General features: G+C 44.7%; 1 protein-coding gene across 6 annotated transcripts in view; it reads right to left on the reverse strand.

Annotated features, from left to right (window-relative positions):
• The window catches only part of CALCOCO1 (calcium binding and coiled-coil domain 1), a 259932-nt gene that overhangs the window by 122645 nt on the left and 118490 nt on the right, over positions 1–18797 (reverse strand). For all 6 annotated transcript variants that reach the window (XM_085654710.1, XM_085654713.1, XM_085654709.1 and 3 more), the window contains exons 4-7: positions 13484–13674; positions 12344–12502; positions 9029–9177; positions 6275–6365 (exon numbers count right to left, since the gene is read on the reverse strand). In XM_085654710.1, coding sequence (XP_085510836.1) covers positions 6275–6365; positions 9029–9177; positions 12344–12502; positions 13484–13674 — 590 coding nt within the window. The remainder of the gene's footprint in view (positions 1–6274; positions 6366–9028; positions 9178–12343; positions 12503–13483; positions 13675–18797) is intronic.

Genomic DNA, 18797 nt, shown 5'->3' on the forward strand with positions numbered 1-18797 from the left:
ATCTGAATGCATTTGACAATCCACCTAGATTTCCCAGATTTGGAGATGGGGTTGCCTTTATGTGGTGGTGAGAAGGAAACGAACAGTTGTTTGGTTTTGCGAAAAGGTTGTGTTTTCTCGATGTAGTAGGTAAGGCTCATTTTACATCTAGTGTGTGGAGAGCTCTTTCTGCAACGGTTTGTGGTTGCGAGAAGAATACGGGTAGTTCCACAGATTGTTTTAGGTGAAAGGGAGAAATTACTTTAGGGAGGGATTTTGGATTAGTACGGAGAACAACCTTATTATGTGCATTTGCAGAAAAGGTTCTTGAATGGTGAGTGCTTGTATCTCACTGACTCTTCTGAGGGAAGTGATGGCTACTAGAAAAGCAGTTGTCCATGTTAGGAATTGAAGTTCACATTTGTGTAGAGGTTCAAAGGGAGGCCCCATTAGTCTGGTGAGAACAATGTTTAGGTTCCACACAGGTGAGGGTGGCACTCTGGGGGGAATTATTATTTTGAGGCCTTCCATGAAGGCTTTTATGGCAGGTACTTTAAAGAGTGATAGGTGCTGCCTGTTTTGTAGGTAGGCTGCTATGGCTGCAAGGTGCAGTCGAATAGACGTGTAGGCTAGATTGCATCTTTGTAAGTGTAGTAAATAGCATATGATGTGTTGAATGGCCACATCTAAGGGATTGAAGTTATTGCTGTGACAATAGACTACAAATCGTTTCCACTTGGCTGCGTAGCAAGCTCTAGTGGTAGTATGTCTAGCTTCTCTAATGACGTTCATACAGTCTGGGGGGAGATTTAGATAACCTAATTCTAGGATTTCAGGAGCCAGATCGCAAGGTTGAGCTGAGCTAGGTCCGGGTGTCTGATCTCTCCATGGTTCTGGGTTAAGAGGTGTGGAGAGATGTGTAGCTTTTGGTGCGGTACTACTGATAGTTCCAGCAGTGCGGTGTATCACGGTTGTCTGGCCCAAGTCGGAGCAACTAGGATTAGTGTGAGGGAATGTTGTTGTAGTTTGCGCACCACTAATGGAATGAGTTAGAGAGGCGTAAAAGCGTACGCAAATCTGCCTGACCAGTTCATCCATATCGCATTGCCTTTGGACAATGGGTGTGGATATCTGGCGGCGAAGCTTGGGCATTTGGCGTTTTCTTGGGTGGCAAGAGGTCTATCTGTGGATGCCCCCACATTTGAAAGCACGGGTGAAGAACTTGTGGATGGAGTTCCCACTTGTGGATCTGTTGAGTTTGTCTGCTCAGGAGATCTGCTGTAGTGTTTTGGACTCCTGGGACATGTTGGGCTAGGAGAAAGATTTTTCGGGGTATGGCCCATCTCCATATGCTCTGTGCTAGCTGAGAGAGCTGCGGAGAGTGTGTGCCTCTTTGCTTTTGTATATAGTACATGGCTGTCATGTTGTCTGTGCGGACTAGGACTGCCTTGCCTGAGATTTGTGTTTGAAAAGATTTTAGGGCTAAAAATATGGCTAGTAACTCCAGATGATTGATGTGGAGTAACTTCTGTTGAGGTGTCCACCTGCCCTGCATGGTGTGATGTAGTAGGTGAGCTCCCCAGCCGGAGAGCGATGCGTCCGCTGTTAGTACTATCTGAGGAACCGGGTCCAGGAACGGTTGCCCTTTGGAAAGGTTTTTGGTGGCCCACCACTGCAGAGAGCTATGGGTACGACCATCTACCAACACCAGATATGTCAGTTGACCCTGGGCCTTGTTCCATTGGCGCGCTAAGCACTCTTGGAGAGGACGCATTTGCAGTCTTGCGTGAGGTACTACGAATATGCAAGAGGCCATCATCCCTATTAGTTGCATGAACACTCGAGCTGGAAGAGAGTGTTGTGGCAGAAATTTGGCGCGTAGAGCCTGAATGCTTGTTATCCTGGCAGGACTGGGGTAGGCTAGCGCTCTTGAGGTTTCTAGGGTGGCACCGAGGTATTGTTTTACGTGGGATGGTTGTAGATGGGACTTTGCGTGGTTTACTGTGAAGCCCAGTTCGTGAAGTAGCTGGATAGTGGCGTGCGTGTGTTGTACACACCGGTTGTATGAGCTAGCTTTTATTAGCCAGTCGTCTAGGTTTTTTGAAGACATGGATGTGTTGTCTTCGCAGGTGTGCGGCCACTACTGCTAGGCGCTTGGTAAATACTCGTGGTGCTGTGGCGACTCCGAATGGGAGCACTTTGAATTGATAATGTTGGCAGTCCACCACAAACCTGAGGAACTTCCTGTGAGTGTTGTGAACAGGAATGTGGAAATAGGCATCTTTGAGGTCTAAAGTGGCCAGGAAATCGTTTTGGGAGAGCAGGGGAAGTACCTGCTGGAGTGTGACCATGTGAAAATGTTCTGAATGGATATATTGGTTCAGGGGCCTGAGGTCTAGGATGGGCCTTAGCGTGTCGTCCCTTTTTGGTATGAAAAAATATAGGGAGTAAACCCCTATATTGTGTTGGTTGAAAGGAACTAGTTCTATTGCCCCCTTTTGTAGGAGGGAGATTACCTCCTGCTTTAGTAGTGTTAAATGTTCCTGTGACATTGGGCGATGTTTGGGTGGAATGTTGGGGGAGAGATGTTAGTTCGAGGCAATAGCCTGACCGAATTATTTGTGTTACCCATTTGTCTGAGGTGATGGTAGTCCAGACAGTAAGGAAATTGTGGAGTCTGCCCCCGACCGGAGTGGGATGGTCTAGGGGGAGTGGAGGGAAGTCATTGGGCAGGGGTGGAGGCAGAGCGGGAGGTGTTTGTCTTGCCTCTGCCTGTATTATTGTTGCCTCTGTAGCCGCCTCTTTGGTAACCCCTTGTAAAGGTGGATTGGGTAGGGGTTTTATAGGAAGTGGAAGCGGTGTCTGAGGAGTAGCCTCTGGATGTGCTTCGAAAGGAAGAGTGGCGAAAAGAGCACCTGGGAGTGTGTGATTGTAAGGCTCCTATAGATTTCGCCGTATCTGTGTCTTTCTTCATTTTTTTCAGGGCCTCATCTACTTTTGGGCCGAACAGATGTTCCTGGTAAAAAGGGTGGTTCAGGATGGAAGCCTGCACCTCTGGTTTGAAACCTGAAATCCTTAGCCAGGCATGGCGACGGAGGAGGATGCTGGGGTTAATTGCCCTAGAGGCGGTGTCAGCTGCATCTAGGGCACAGCGGATGGAGGTATTGGTGATGGTTTTGCCCTCCTGAATGAGTTCATTGACTCTATTTTTATATTTATCAGGGAGGTGTTGCATTATGGCTTCTAGTTCGTCATAATGGGCCCTGTCGTATCTTGCCAGAAGCGCTTGTGTATTTGCGATGCGCCATATGTTGGCAGCCTGGGATGCAGTGCGCTTGCCGGATGCGTCCAAGAGTTTCGACTCTTTATCAGGTGGTGGTGCTTCGCCTGATGCTTGGGAGTTTGCTCGCTTTCGTGCTGTAGACACTACTAGGGAATCTAGTGGTGCTGGCCCTCTGATGTAAGCGGGATCTGTAGGGGCGGCCTTATATTTTTTGTCTATGCGAGGGTCGAGGACTCTGGCTCTGGCTGGATCATTAAAGACCTCCGGCGCGTGCTTGATAACTCCTTTGAGCATGGGCAGGATGGAGGTGGCCCTGTGTGTGGTGTCGAAAGTATCAAGGAGGAAGTCCTCCTCCACGGGGTCGGTATGGAGGTCCACACCGTGGTATTGTGCAGCCCTCTGGAGTAGGTGGTTGAACCCCAATGAGTCTTCTGGTGGAGATGGTCTGGAAGGGTAGAGATCATCCTGTGGGACGTTAGGAATGTCAGGAATGTTATAGTCGTCCCATGGGTCGGGGGAGCCTGTGGGAGTGAGGTTCCCTGTAGGTTGGTCATGGGGCTCATCCCCTATGTCATCATAGACATCATCATTGTCATCATCTGGAGAGGGTGTGGGGGAATGATGAGGTGGGAGGGAGAAGGAGGTGGTGGAGGAGGAGGTGGAGGGGGTGGAGCAGGGGGCGAAGGTATTCGCAGAGGGGAAGTAGCAAAGTCTTTCCTCTTTGGAGGTGGAGCTGGGGCAGGCTTGTCCAGCTGTCTCTTTTTGATGCTGAGCATCAAATGTCCAGTTTTAGGATCCTTGACCAGTGTTTTTTGCAATGGATCAGGCTTAAAAAGTTCTTCAGAGAGTGGCCTGTCCGTCGGCGCCGAAGGTTTTTGAGTCTGCACTAGTGTGCTGTTTTGCCGGAGTGATGTCCTCCACATCTGAATCGTCTGCTTCGGAGGCGCTGAGAAGGCCCTCGTCGGTGTGTTATCCTTCTTGAGCGTCGACGCCTTCTCCGAAGATGTTGTCTGGGATCGCCGTCGACGAGTGTTCCATAGTTCTTCGTGCCCTTCGGTCTCGAATGGTTTTCTTGGACTGGAAGGATTTACACGTCGGATAGTCTTGAGCCTCGTGTTCAGGGGAGAGGCAGAGGTTGCATACTTCGTGAAGATCGGTGTGGGGGAATTTGGACCCACATCGAGGGCACTTCTTGAAGGGAGTCCTTTCCATTAGCCAGGACAGGAGCTTGGGTAGGCCCGAAGGCCGTCGTCGACGACTGGAATCGAAGGTCTTGATCGATGAGAGCCGCGTCGAGTGAGGGTATCGCGATCGAAAACAATACCGCGAAAAACAGTGAGGATTGTAGAACTGGAAACTGTTCGGAACCGGAGTGCGAAGATCACATCCGAGCCCGATGGCGGAAAAAACAATCTGAGGATGGAGCCGAAGCCCATGCGCAATACGATCCAAAGGAGGAGTCACATACCTCGTCACTTCCAAAGACTTTCCAAGAGGAAAAACAACTGCAAACATCCGGGCCAAACACCAGATGGCGATCTATGCACAGTGTGTAATCTGCAGCTCATATGCCTCAAACACGACTTTTGGGAGTGGGACCTTCTTTACGACTGGTCACGGGCTGGAGTTTTGCAGTGCTTGGTGACACAGAGCTTCGCATCGTGTCCCCAGAAAGCCTTGAGATTCATCAAAACACAGACACTCACTGCAGGCCTTGGAGTCGTTTTCCAACCCCAGGTACCACAGGGACGACAGACAAAACTGAGAGGCATCTGTCAAAGACATTAGCTCGTCACAGTCCCTACAAAGTTTAAATCCTGTGTTACAGGGATAACATTTAGTCTCCATTTTAGTTTTCCATTTTTGAGTTAGCATCTTTTTAAGATGGTGGTCAGAAGATGTTTATCACTTGCACAAGAAAATGTCATGCATGCATTTATTTCTGGGTAGACATTTTTGTTCTGCAGTGTGAACTGTTAGTTCAAGGGACACATATAGTAGAACACAATGTCCTTGCTTTATTACCTGCTCGCAGGAGACAGCTCTTTACCCCAGACTAACTAAAGCTGTTGTCCTGTGTCTCTAGCAGAATGAGATAAGGCCGATGTTTTATTATTAAACACGGTTTCGAATTTGGTGGGAGGCGCTTCACACCAGAGTTATCATGAATGCTGCAGAGAGCTGTGACTGAGATGCAGCTCCACAGTCCCAACCTTCATCCTAAGAAGGAAGGTATCTGCACAGGCAGATGTATGCAGGCTCTCACACTCAGTCGGAGCTCATTCGTTAACGCAATGATACCGGCTTCCTGAGACATTACACTGATGTGTTTCATCTGTCTGATAATCTCAGTTCATGTTTGTTTACAAGGATTAGATCTTTTAAATAAGCAACTGAAAATGAATGATTGTTTTTCTTTGTGAAAATTTGGGCATGCAAAAGTGACAAATGAAATGGCTAGATCGGTTTCCACCAATTCCTTGGGACTATAAGTGGTCATGTTCGAGGTTGCCGGCAGCATCTTTGACTCCGTTTAGGAGTTTAGATGTGGTACTGTGAGCTAGTCGAACCAAACCTTACTGAAGGTATAAGACTCAGTTTCTGTGTTATGAAGTTTTGTTGATCTAATACACAGCCCTACTAAATTCCAAGGAACCGTGTGACACATGTAGACATGGGAGGAATCATTCCCCTTTTCACAATGGATTTTCAAACAGTTTGAGAAGATAAGGGCCTTGTGATGAGAGAAGAGGTAGCTCCGGATTAGCATCCTGTGGTGCAGAAAGAAAGGGACAGACGTGAGCGCGCATGAGTGGCCTCTATATATGGTTATGTGCATCACTTCTGGAGCAGAACGACACTGGTGCAGGAGCCACACAATGCCACCTATGGGCATGGAGAGGTACTGCTTACAGTTTCTGTAAGCCTAGGGAATATTCAAAGGTGAGAAATCTGCGGTTAGAACTATCTATCAGAAACAGAGACCCTTGCGGCATCCTGACTTTGTCTCACCTGGTACTGCTGCTTTTCCCCAGCCTCCTGCTGCAGTCTCTTGTTAAGTCTTTCTTTTTCAGCCTGTAGAGATTTTATCAGTCCCCTCATCCTGAAAGAAACAGAGCACCAATATGAAAGGGCATACTAGTCAATCACACCCAATAATATTCTTTATTGTTTCTAAACCATTTATACCCCTGATACAGATGAATTTCCCCACGCTAGATGCATGGAGTACGAGAAGCAGTGTTAGGGCTTAGGTTCAGCTCATTCAAACACATCATATGAGAGGACAAGCTGACCGCCAACTCTGGGACCACCATCACTCAATCCCAAAAGTACTTTCTAAACATCTGGCAGGACCCAAAGAATTACACAAATGGTGTGGTCAACTCAATAAACTGTTGGTTTGCGTAACCAACAAACTGGTGCTCTAATCTTTGCTTCTCCGTTTAATCAAATTATGGGATAATTATTCTTGTTTCCCTGTTGCTCACTTAACTTATCTATGAAAATCTCTAGCGCTTGGAAATCTTGTAACAGCAACAATATACATTTACACAGAATATAAGTTTATGTTACACATCATAAAGAAAACAATACAATGTGTATCCAAAATTATTTTTAAATGTCCCCGAGTCCAGCAAAGTTTAATAAAGTCAACTGAGATATGGGCATGGGATATGTGTGCCAACCTGTGTTCCTCGGATGAGAGGTTTGGCAGAACATAAGCGTTATCTGCAGGAATAGGCATAGTACATTCTCTTGACTGGACTGGGGAACGTGTTCTACCTCAGAGGAATGATGGCCTTAGAAGAGATCAAAAGATACTTATTGATTCTTAAACTACCTCATATTCCTAATGAGTGAATCTATAGGCACAAAGATTGTTTTTGATGCCATTCCTTGTGATAGGAACTGTGTGCAAATCACCAGATACATTAAAAAGGGGATTATGAAATAATCTCAGTGGACATACATATTGTCTTGAATATAACATAATTGTTTTTAATACTTTCTCCTGAAGAAGGTGGGGTAAACTAGCTGTATGCCACCGAAACGCTACATCGACAACTTGAAACATTGAATTTAGAATTTGTATAATAGGCCATTGTATTTTATACTTATTTGACATGGTTTTCTCCTAACACAGCAAAACACACAAGTTGATGGACGGAATGTTGCACATTGGCAAAACATTCACCCCCAGTCACAGATCTGGGTTTAATCCATCGTTATTTTGCTCACCACGCCACCCCAGTTCAGACATGGCCATATGCAAATCAATTTTGGCCCTGTTCCTCATGGGAACAGTCCAGCCCGAACTGCCAAGCCATGTCTTCCCTGGCCCGGAATCAAGCATCCTAGGACCGGTTTCGGGGTTTCACCCCTCTTCAGCCAGGATAGCTTGACTCCAGTGGCGTAGTGAGCACGGGACCCACGTCTGGGCATACCCTTCCCACATAGGGCGAACAGCAAAACACACAAGTTGATGGACAGAATGGTGCACATTGGCAAAACATTCACCCCCAGTCACAGATCTGGGTTTAATCCATCGTTATTTTGCTCACCACGCCACCCCAGTTCAGACATGGCCATATGCAAATCAGTCTTGACCCTGTGCCTCATGGGAACAGTCCAGCCCGAACTGCCAAGCCATGTCTTCCCTGGCCCGGAATCAAGCATCCTAGGACCGGTTTCGGGGTTTCACCCCTCTTCAGCCAGGATAGCTTGACTCCAGTGGCGTAGTGAGCACGGGACCCACATCTGGGCATACCCTTCCCACATAGGGCGAACAGCAAAACACACAAGTTGATGGACGGAATGTTGCACATTGGCAAAACATTCACCCCCAGTCACACCCATGAAATAATAAGTAATGACATGGTTTTTATCAATTAAACTTAGCCAATACATTAATATAGGAAAGCATTGAAAAGGGTGTCAATAACAAAAGAGGGCTGGTTTAGGAAGATATGATGACTTTTAGATCGTGAAACTCACTTGATGGTATTCAACTTGAGGAAATTTTCGATTGACATATATTATTGTAATGTGATATTTTAGATATTAGGAATTGCACTATTATAATTAAGGACAGATGTTTTCACATTAAACAGGTCTCATTGCATGGTTGGATGGGAGAAAGAGTGTTGAGTAAATTATTCCAGTGTAATAAGAGAGTTTATGGGCTTTCTCATAGATTTTAGAGTCTAATTAGTGCATTCAGACATTAAGGGACATGCAAAGGAGCATCTACATTATTATTCACAAAATGATTTCAATGTGGGGTCTACTGATGCACTTTATTTGGCATTGAAATACCCTACTATTGTCAAAATAGACAGGATGCTCTGTTTGCTGCCGGGCAAACCAAGATGCATGTTGGGGTTTATAGCTCTCTTCTTAAATGCTCTAATCTGCACGCAAACCAATATGGTAGATAGCTTAACAGAATAACCACCATACATTGAGGCACAAGAGAGGATAGCTACCTGTCTAAGAGGGGGAGAAAGGGAGAGGAAAGAAAACTCTGAAAACATAAGCAGTGGACGAAGTGCAAGGATAGAACACTGTATCTAGTTCTGAGGTTCTCAAGTTGTTTTAGGTCCAGCCTTATCAATAAACTAACAAATACAATTTTCATAATTATACACCTCAACAACTACCACTCATTAAAAGCAAATGGAAAAGAACAGTCCTGTCATTAACTTTATCGATCAAAAAGCGGCATGCTGTTATTCACAGTGCCTAAGTATTCATCATTATTACCTTTCTAATTCCTCCTCCTTGCCTACCACCTTCTCACTGACAAACTGGATTCCCTCCTCGAGTTCCAGGATCCGTGCCACGTGGTCGCCTTGCTGGCGACCCAGAGCATCCCGCTCCTCGGTCACTGCTGCCTCAGATTCAGAGAGGTCCTAGAATGGAGATGGCAGGTACAGGTGAGTTGTTGACCAGTAGACCACAAAAAGGTATGTTAACTTTTAAGCATCTAATTTGCTGGAATGCCATAATGTTTGAGCTATGGGCTACAAGTCAAAGTTTAAGGAGATGCAAACAGCATTCCTAGCGGGACACCTTTATTTCCATCCATATGGTCACTCAAAAAATTCTGGAATTAAAATGTGGCCACTGTGATGCATGTGTTCAATTTCAGTGTTACTATCTCATCTTTTATTTGTATCAGTTTAAGTAAATCAGATATACTTTTATTAAACATTTGCATATTTCTCTTATTAATTCTGATTTCATCACTTTTAAACACTGTGTCTATGCAGCGAGCCAAGCACATTTTATATCTTGATATTTATTATTGACTGTACAACACAAAGCACATATTAATATAGAAAACTCAGGGAGTACAGTAAACATCTCATAAAAGAAAACTAGAACAAACTGAGCAATCTTGATGCTACATTGTCTGCTTTAAACACCACAATCAGACACTGAAGCCATGGTGAAGGTCCATGGCCTGAATATGGTGTTGGGGACACTAGCAAAGGTGAAAGAATCATGATGTCTATCACATCCCTCAGGGTTTTCTATTCAATTATGTCCACTAAAATTGTACTCAGTTATACAGAAACACTCCTTGTCACTGACAGGCAGGAATAAGAACATCAGACAAAATCCCCTATTTAATGAGTGAACGAAAGAGAGAATCAAGAAACTCTAGCTTCAGAAGCGGAACCACTTCAAAACATTTCTAGAAACCCCCGGTTGTGTGAAGCTGTAGACCATGCAATCATGCTTTACTTCAACCTTGCAGGGAACCACAGTGATGCCTCAATCCAATTAAAATAAGCTGCTTCCTAACTAGCTGCAGTTATTGTAACCTCAATGCTGTCACCTTGCTCAAATCTGGAAAAATACGCACACTGCTTTCAGAAAGATGAAGACTGAGTTTCTTAGCTGCTGCTCTGGCTATTAATTCCCTCTGTTTTATGTTTGACGACACCACCAATACTGTGGCCATTTTCATTTCAGCCTCTCCTAGGCCTCTAGTTGGAAGTCTGACAACGCTGTGCACCTCAAGCTGACATTTTGAGCCCGAGCCCACAAACTCATAATATAAAATTGTTTGTACTACACTTAGTAGATCTCCTTTATTGAAGGATAAGGGTTGCCCTACTATTTCCCAGGAATAAACCATGTGCCAAATTTTCTAAATGTGCCATCTTATTCTCCAGACAACTGCACACTCCTCAGGTTTTTTAGTGATTCTAGTAGGTCTTCATTTCGTTCCTCCTTTTTCCAGTGATGACACTCCATGAACAAGAGGGATCACTTCATTTTCTAAATTAGCCATGCGGCCATTGAATGCCTCCAGTGCACCTTTCTTGGAAGACATGAGTGTATCAGTTCTGGAAGTTGAACTCCACTAGTCTGTCAGCATGTCCGTGAACATGGACTCTGCTGGTGCCAGCAGAGCTCCTCCAGGCTTGTCCTCCACATGTTCCACACCATGTACTCTTTTTCTAGCAGAACCCTTACAATCAATAACGTCCCTCCTTTCTTTGGGAGGTTACTGCCTTGTATCTTTTGGTGGCATAATGGCTCACTGTCTAATCACAGCGCGGGTAGGCCATTTGCTGTATGCATTATGGCTCATTATCTAATTAACCTAGGTAGAACAGTCACTGCAGACTGCACTTTTTTCCCATCCACTCCCTCGGGTGCTCCAACCCTCACGCTGCATGTAGCTTATACAGTCCTTAATAGTGCCCCACTCACCTCATTTGGTTGCCAAAAACTGGCCAGAAACGGCTACCTTCCCCCAGCGCCAGTTACCCAGCAAACACAGTCCCCATCCCAGTGACTGCAGGTGATTTGCCGACAGCATCAGATCTTACCTTGACACAGCTACCATGTTGGCACTCTTTTTTTCTCCCAGCTGGGAAGAACCCTTGGAAACACAGAACACTGCTGTGTCCCAGAGACCAATGGATCCTGGGAATGCTGCCCTTGCAAGCTCCCATGACCTCTCAGAGGCAGACTATAACATTGTTCCTGCTCCTCAGCACATTTTATGCCATGACAATAAACACTTTTTATGTCCTGCATCTATTTACTGAGTTTATGCCCTGCAACTATGGGCAGCCTTTTTGCCCAGCATCTACAAACTGCCTTTTTGCACAGCATCTACAAACTACCTTTTTGCACAGCATCTCTACTCAGCCTTTTTGCCCAACATCTACAGACTGCGTTTTTGCCCAGCATCTATACTCTGCCTTTTTGCCCTGCATCTATATATCACGCTGGTGCCCTGAATCCATATACTGGTTTTGTGCTTACATGCTCTGCAACTATCAACTGATTGCATGTCCCACATCTACATATTTCTTGTGTGCATCTCCTACGTTTGTGGATTGCATCTATTTGGAGATATAGTCATGCATAGTTCACCATGGCCTAATAATGTGATCAATGGCAGAGTGGTACGTAAACATCACCAGAATGTGGTGATGACAACATAGGACACAATACAATTGATTTATTTTCATATTAAGCATAACAATATGGCTTTCCACTGGTTGAAACCTACATCTCATTACTAACTCCTAAGTAAATCCAGTATAGCACTAAAATAAACCATAGAATGGCATAATGGGTATGAATTATGGTTTTAGTGGACAAAAGCCTAACATGTAATATCAACCAACGACATTTTGCTACATTAAAGAATACTTTGATTGATATGATATACAGCACTTTTGCCTTTTACGCTCATGGCCACCATACTCCTGCAACATCATTATAAGTCAATAGTACACAATTATCCATTAAAATGACATGACAAAATGGAGGGACTGATGCATGCATGCATGCACACACCACACACATAAACACACACCATCCCCCTGTCCCAGACCAGTACCACAATAGCTCCTCCTCTCCAGGCTGTTTTTTTTATAATCAATTTTTATTGTTTTGGAACATAGGAAACAAATCAGCAAAAGCACGGAGGACAATAGATCAATTACATTCATAAGAGCATAGCATCCCAAGGTTTCAAACCCCATAAGATATACACAAGCAAAGTAAGGAAGTGATTTAACCTCTCCAAGCTTTTAGCCGGCTCACCTGGTACTTCTTCATTAGTTGTGCATGCTCCTCCGTTGACGTCTTCAGTTCCTCCTCCAGTTGCTCCACCTTGGCCTTCAGGCTGCACACCTCCTCCTCTAGCTGCAGCTTGCCTCTCATGAGCAAGTTCCTCTCCTGCTGGCTTTCCTCCAGCTGGTGCTGTGGGGTGGAGCAGGTTAGATGGACTGATAGCCACTCGCAACCGCACTTCTGTTCATGAAACCTTCAAAGGGACACTAACCAAGGCATTGTAGCACAGAGGTGTAAGGTGCTCTTAAGGATTTGTAGTTATCCTATCAGAACAGCCAGGGGATCAATTTCTTCCATTGTCCTTTTACATATGTATTTGTAAAGACCACTTACATTCTGATGATTTATATTCTGTCTTTTGAATTGATTTGTAAGTTACATAGGAGGCCATTTTTACTATCAAGTTGCTTGAGCACAAATATTATCAGTAATATGATATGCACACTACAAATGTAAAATTAAAAAGATACAGCTATGACTCATGCAATTAGCTCATATCGAAGGTTACCTATCACAAGGAATACGTTCCTGATTCAACCGATTAATAATGCTACTAACACAAATGAGAGTGGCCCTTAACAATGTCGAGAGCTCTTCTTGAGAATTTACCTTGCAAACCCACCACTATGTGCAATTGACTACCTGTTTTCTCCCCCAACAACTCCAGAAATACAACTTTTGCAAGTCAATAGTGAGTTTGAAATAAGGAATGATCCACTATATGCCTTTTTGAAGCCTGCTAAGCTGTGCCATTGGGAGATCTCTCATTATATGTTCCCAGCCATCTAAGGCCTGCTACGGTCTGCCATTGAAAGACTCGTAATTTTATGCTACCTGCTTTATGAGATCTGCTTACCTCTGGAGGTGGAAGATCTATCACTGGATTCTGTTCAGCGATATGGTATGCCCTATATTTTCAGTGTCTGAAGTGGCATTGTCTTTTGATTCACACTACCTACATTTCGGGCAGCTAGAAGGTAACATGAATACAGTCTGTGAAGAAAATGTGATATTCAAATAGGCTTTTTTTCAAAACCGCGAACCCATCATTCTCCTACAGTTCATATCTTAAGGCACTGCAGGTTTTCCATGTGGAGATGTCAGCCTCACCTGTAGTACTGTGGCTTTCGACACCACCAGCAGCATGTCTGTGCTGGCCTCGTCATCTTCCAGCGTGACCAGATCGTCCAAAGGCCTTGGGTCACCAAAGGTAAAAGGTGTGCTCTGGCCGCAGACTGTCCCATGGCAGTCCACATAGCGGAACTGGTATTGCTGCTCGCCAGGCTTTGGAAGATAGTATGCTGCAAAGGAAGACAATTATTTTCACTTCACTCATTGTGATATGTGTCCTACGCATGGTAGTTCGCATTTGAGGAGATACAGCTTAATTTAAGACGCTGGACATGCAGTTCAATGGTTGCTCCATCTATTATAATCTTTGGGCTTGCTAGTTTAGTATGGACTTTCAGCAGCAGAAGTCCTGTTCAGTGACCATTATTGCAGACACTTGTTGTGCACACAAAAGAGTAAGGTGGGAGGCGGAAAGTTAGAAAAGCAGAAGCCAATCATTGGGTATGTAATAATACCAATACTTTAAAAACCGCTTAACAAGAAGTCAACCCTGCAAGAAAATACTGAGCAGCACGATTAACATAGATAATTCCTATGATAGGGGTAGACACATATGGTAGGGGACCACAGACTCAGAACAACACTAATGGTACATTTACAGAACATAGGCAGATGTACAAGAAGAGCAAGGTCCAGTGTTCATGAAAATAGTATACTGCACAGTGCTAAGTCTGACTATAATAAGACAACCGGACGAACAAAAGATTGAAAAGTTACTTACACCTGTAATTCTATTTCTCCTTTGTGGGAATATTTATTCAAGTCATGAGGAATGAATTGTCCCCCACAATATTTAAGTGCTATTTTAAGAGGCTGCCTCTAAAGAACATCTTAGAAAAACAATTTAGAACACATAACTTTAAAGATTATCTAATGCTGCAATGACAGAATTTATTTTTCTTTTGTTATTTAAAACAAAGACCAAATAACTGTAAATATGTCTATAGTGAAAATTAAGTGACAGATTGAAACTTTCATGAATCTTTCTAAATGAATAATGAAATCGAACAGTAGAAAATTCAGCTAGAAGGTAGCAGACTTAAAGGATAAAAGCAGCCCAGGTTCAAATAAGGAAGTCAGCCACACGAGTATCTGATCAAGCAGGAAGTAGCAGTCATTCCTATTCAGTTTTAGGGGGCCTCAGAATTTATATTGTGTGAAAATAGTCATCTCACTGCAACCGCCCAAAAGGAGGTGACTTAATAAAGATAGCCATAAAAGAGAATCCAGGGGTTACTGTTAATTATTCTGATTAGTCATGTGCGCTCAACAAAAACAGCATGCATTTACTCCAGTTACTGTGTGATAGATTATTTTAATATCACTTAGGTGTGATCACTGGTGCAGGGCCTATACTCCTCACAGGCGAGGCTACCGACTTGACCTTGTTTAGGTTTGTGGGACTTAAGGTGTCCGTCCATTCCACATGCAACAGAGTAAGTTTTCTGCCTTCTGATGGTGGGCCCCGAGGCTGCAACCTCCCCCTGGTGGCCTCCCGTCTCCAGTGGCCTGGTTGCAGAGCTTCTTGTCACCAGACCCCGCCCCCCCAAGGTGAGCACAATGGACACTCCTCGGGGGGGGGAAGAGTTCTGATCCTGCCGTTGGGTCACTCATGACCAGCAGCCACCATCTTGGCCGCATCTCTCCTTGCCACTCCAATCTTGGCGCCTGGGGGACCGTAAGCTACCCAGGACGCCAATCTTGTTGCCCGCACTTATCGCGGCATCTTCAAGCAGCCGGATTTAGTTTCTGCTCTCTGGGGAGGGGCAGGATTTTGCTGAGGTCAGACTTCACCGGCTGGAACTCACACTCTGGCCACCATGTTCCATCTGTGCCTAAACCATACTCCCTTGCATGTCTATGTTGATCACCACAGTCTTTGATTGGTTAGAGAAATCATTTCAATGGCAGCTGGACTCCATAAGGTTTCAGAAGGTTTTTGGTAGAGTGATTCTTTCTCAGCAAAGGTACACCTTTTGAGCTTTCAAGTAGGTTAGAGTAGCATCTGATACTACTGTGTGAACAGGGAAGTCCTGATTAAAAGAAACCCCCCGATGAACCTATTTTGGTTGACACCACTGTTAAAATGATTACCAAGCTTCTGGCATTAGAGTGAGTTTGTCTTCCCATTTGCCAGAGAATGGGATTTGATGATTCTGCAGCCATTGTTAACATGAACACATGTTGAGACATGCATTCAAAACTAGCAAGATGCACAAAGCCATGAAGGACAGCAGGTAGGAAATTTGCCAAGCTCTTTGGTAAGGTAGTTTGAGAAGAGTTTGGTATGTGATTTGAATAGAAACATGTATCTCCTCCAAAGAAAACTGCTTTTGAGACCTGAATTGGGGTTGATAGTGGATTGGTACGATTGACTACCCGAAGGGAACAGACATTTTGTGGAAATCTTGCACAACACTTTAGCACAGCAAGATTGTTATTGACCAGTGGTCTATGTATAGAAAAATGAAGAATTTAATTTACCATAACTAATTACTGAGATATACATGACCATTTGATGAATTCTCTCAGGGTGGATTTCTAGCCACACAGTGCAACTCTGCATTAGTAATTTCTTTGCATAGAGAATTTCAAGAATCTCCAGTGCATATGGGCAAACAGTGTAGGAATGTGTGCCCCTGTAGGTCTGAGGTGCACATTCAATTCTGGGTTAAAGCAATTGTCGAACCTCTTAGAATATACATTTTGCTCAATTTTCAGTATGCTTCTCTCTATTGTTTCTGCTAGAAATACCATCCGGTTTCCAAAGTGGACAGGTAGACTGAAAGGCAAAGCCAACGTTTTTCGTCAGTTTTAGTCATCCACACTACCACTGATATATGTTGTGTGCCTATTCCTCTTACAAGTTTTCTGTGCTGGTATACTGTCATCTGTTGAGGTTAATATTATTGGCACTAAGAGATGCAAATTCAATGTTGGTACGATCTGCAATCGTGGGACCTCTAATGTTGCCTATGATCCTCTTTTGTCTTTTGACGACCCACAGCCTTTGGAATTTTTTGCTTCCGTCTTCAACTGAATTATTTTATCATATGCATGCGGGCCAAATAAGGATGTTGTCAAAAACAGAAGATTCAAAATTGTTTGCTCTGCATCTGATTTTAATCCTGGGACATGCAACGAGGAACATCTTCTTAGGGCTGTCCATGGAAGTATTTATGAGCCACACGTAATGGCAAATCTGCTGTAGCACTAATTACGGGGTTCAAAACAAACATGTCTTTGTTAAGGCTGCACAGAAGTTGTCACTAAGATATCTCAGAAGATCATTCACAAACCTTTGAAGTAAGTCCCACAGTAAATGATTATAACAGACTATGTGGGCTAGGGCATTAGTCGCTTTCATAGACGTTTCTGCAGCTGCATTACTTTCTGAATCTGGGATTTAATTTTATAGTTTCCTCATCAGGTGGTACAGTTGATAAGAGTACAGTCATATGTTGATTCCTGGAAGATCCTACCATTACTAACATTTTTAGGAGGGTATGCCTCAATAACAAGCATTGAAAATACAATAGGTCTCGCCTTTGATTAAGTTAAAGCCATTTGCTTTGCTAATAGTATTATATAGCAAAGCAAATGGCTTTAACTTAATTAAAGGTGAGACCTACTGCATTTTTAATGCTTGTTATTTGCCAGTTCATGCATTGTCCTTTTTAAAGATTTTTGTTAGTAGCGTAAAAACATTGTCAAATCCCTCAAAACATGTTTGCTGTAATGTTATCAGCTGCATTCGGTGTGTTTAAAATGTTGAATTATAACTATTTTCTGGTATTGGCTCTAGGGATAGCTTCGCCCCATAGTTTGAATTCATAGCGTCACCTCCATTAGTTGGACTGAGCCCCCCTCCTTAAAAAAGTTCTGGCCGACTTGCAATAACACCCCCCCTCTCCCCGCCACACACACAGAACCCACCAGGAATAATTCACAGACTCAGGGAAATGGTCTGATAGAGAAGCTGAGATGGAGAGAGGTGCAGAGGGTGAAAGGGGGAGCCGTGAAAGGGGGAGCCATGAAAGGAGGTGACAATCAACTAAGAGATGGAAATAGGCTGAGATGCGAGTGGGCCGAGAAGAAAGAAGGAGGAATTTTAATGCAGATACATTTAAATGCGAGATATGAGGGGGCTAGAGGAAAGAGGGATGTGTAAGCGAAAGGATGGAAAGAGAAATAACACGGAATAGAGAGACGAATCAGGAGATACAGTAAAAGGGAGGTGCGTATGGCAGAGATATAGGGGTGAGAAGAAAGAAGAGAGGGGTCAATAGAGAAAGAAGCAAAACAGAGAAGATGGGAGCCTAGAAGAGGGAGAGAATGAGGTGAAGAGAAGACGTGAGAGGAAAGAAATTGCAAAGGAGACACCGCCCCCACGCAATGTGGTGAGGGGCCCCTGAGCCTGCCCTAAATCACATAGATCCATTGGACTAGGGCTGAACGTGGGGCCTGCATTGCTCCGGGGAATGCCGGTGAATGACTGCAGAGAGATGGGGTATGGGGACATTCGGACATGGTAGAAAAGCGCAACATAGAGAGAAGGGAGGCGGGGTGGGAGGTCGGTGTCTGATTGGGCTAAACCTGGGCATGAAGCGGTTTCCAGGCCTACCAGGTAAAGAGGGGGTCTCCCCAATTGCGTAATATGTGAGGGCAGAAAATGGGCAGCGCACGCTAGTGTCGAGGAGGGCCCGAGTCCGCGCATCACTATAGTGCCCACTTGATTAATTAAGTGCCAGGTGGTTTTCAACCCAGAACCAAACTGTCAGATAGTCACACACACAAGTATAAATACTTGCAGAACGTACACAGATACACATACACAGCACAAAGGCAGACGCGGGGCCGCGTGCAGAGGTGCAGCTAAGAGCAGCAACAGGTACCACACCAGGGAGAGGGGCGCTACTCCGAGGACCGACGCCGCTCGCAATACTGGACATAGAGTGACAGCAGGAAAAAAACACTCGGGCAAAGGAGAGCGGTCGGGCTCACAGTCGGTGCACCCCGAACCTGCAGGCTCATCCCGGAGTGACCTCACGCTTGGATTGGAGACCCTCGGCGCATCGTCGGTGTGCACAAGGGAGAGGCGCCTGGAGGCTCTTATTGTTTTAGAACTCGTGGCGCTACATACAGGGAAAGCGACTGCACAAGAGAAGACGTGAGGTCTGCAGTGGGAAGAAACTCGGTCGAGGGAACAGCCAGTGCGTTCGCAAACCTGCAGTTCTTCGTCCTGGACTGTAGGCACAAGCAGGCAGAAAACAGAAAGCTACCCCAAGACACG

Source organism: Triturus cristatus, chromosome 4_1 (assembly GCF_964204655.1).
Source record: "Triturus cristatus chromosome 4_1, aTriCri1.1, whole genome shotgun sequence".
Taxonomy (NCBI): domain Eukaryota; kingdom Metazoa; phylum Chordata; class Amphibia; order Caudata; family Salamandridae; genus Triturus; species Triturus cristatus.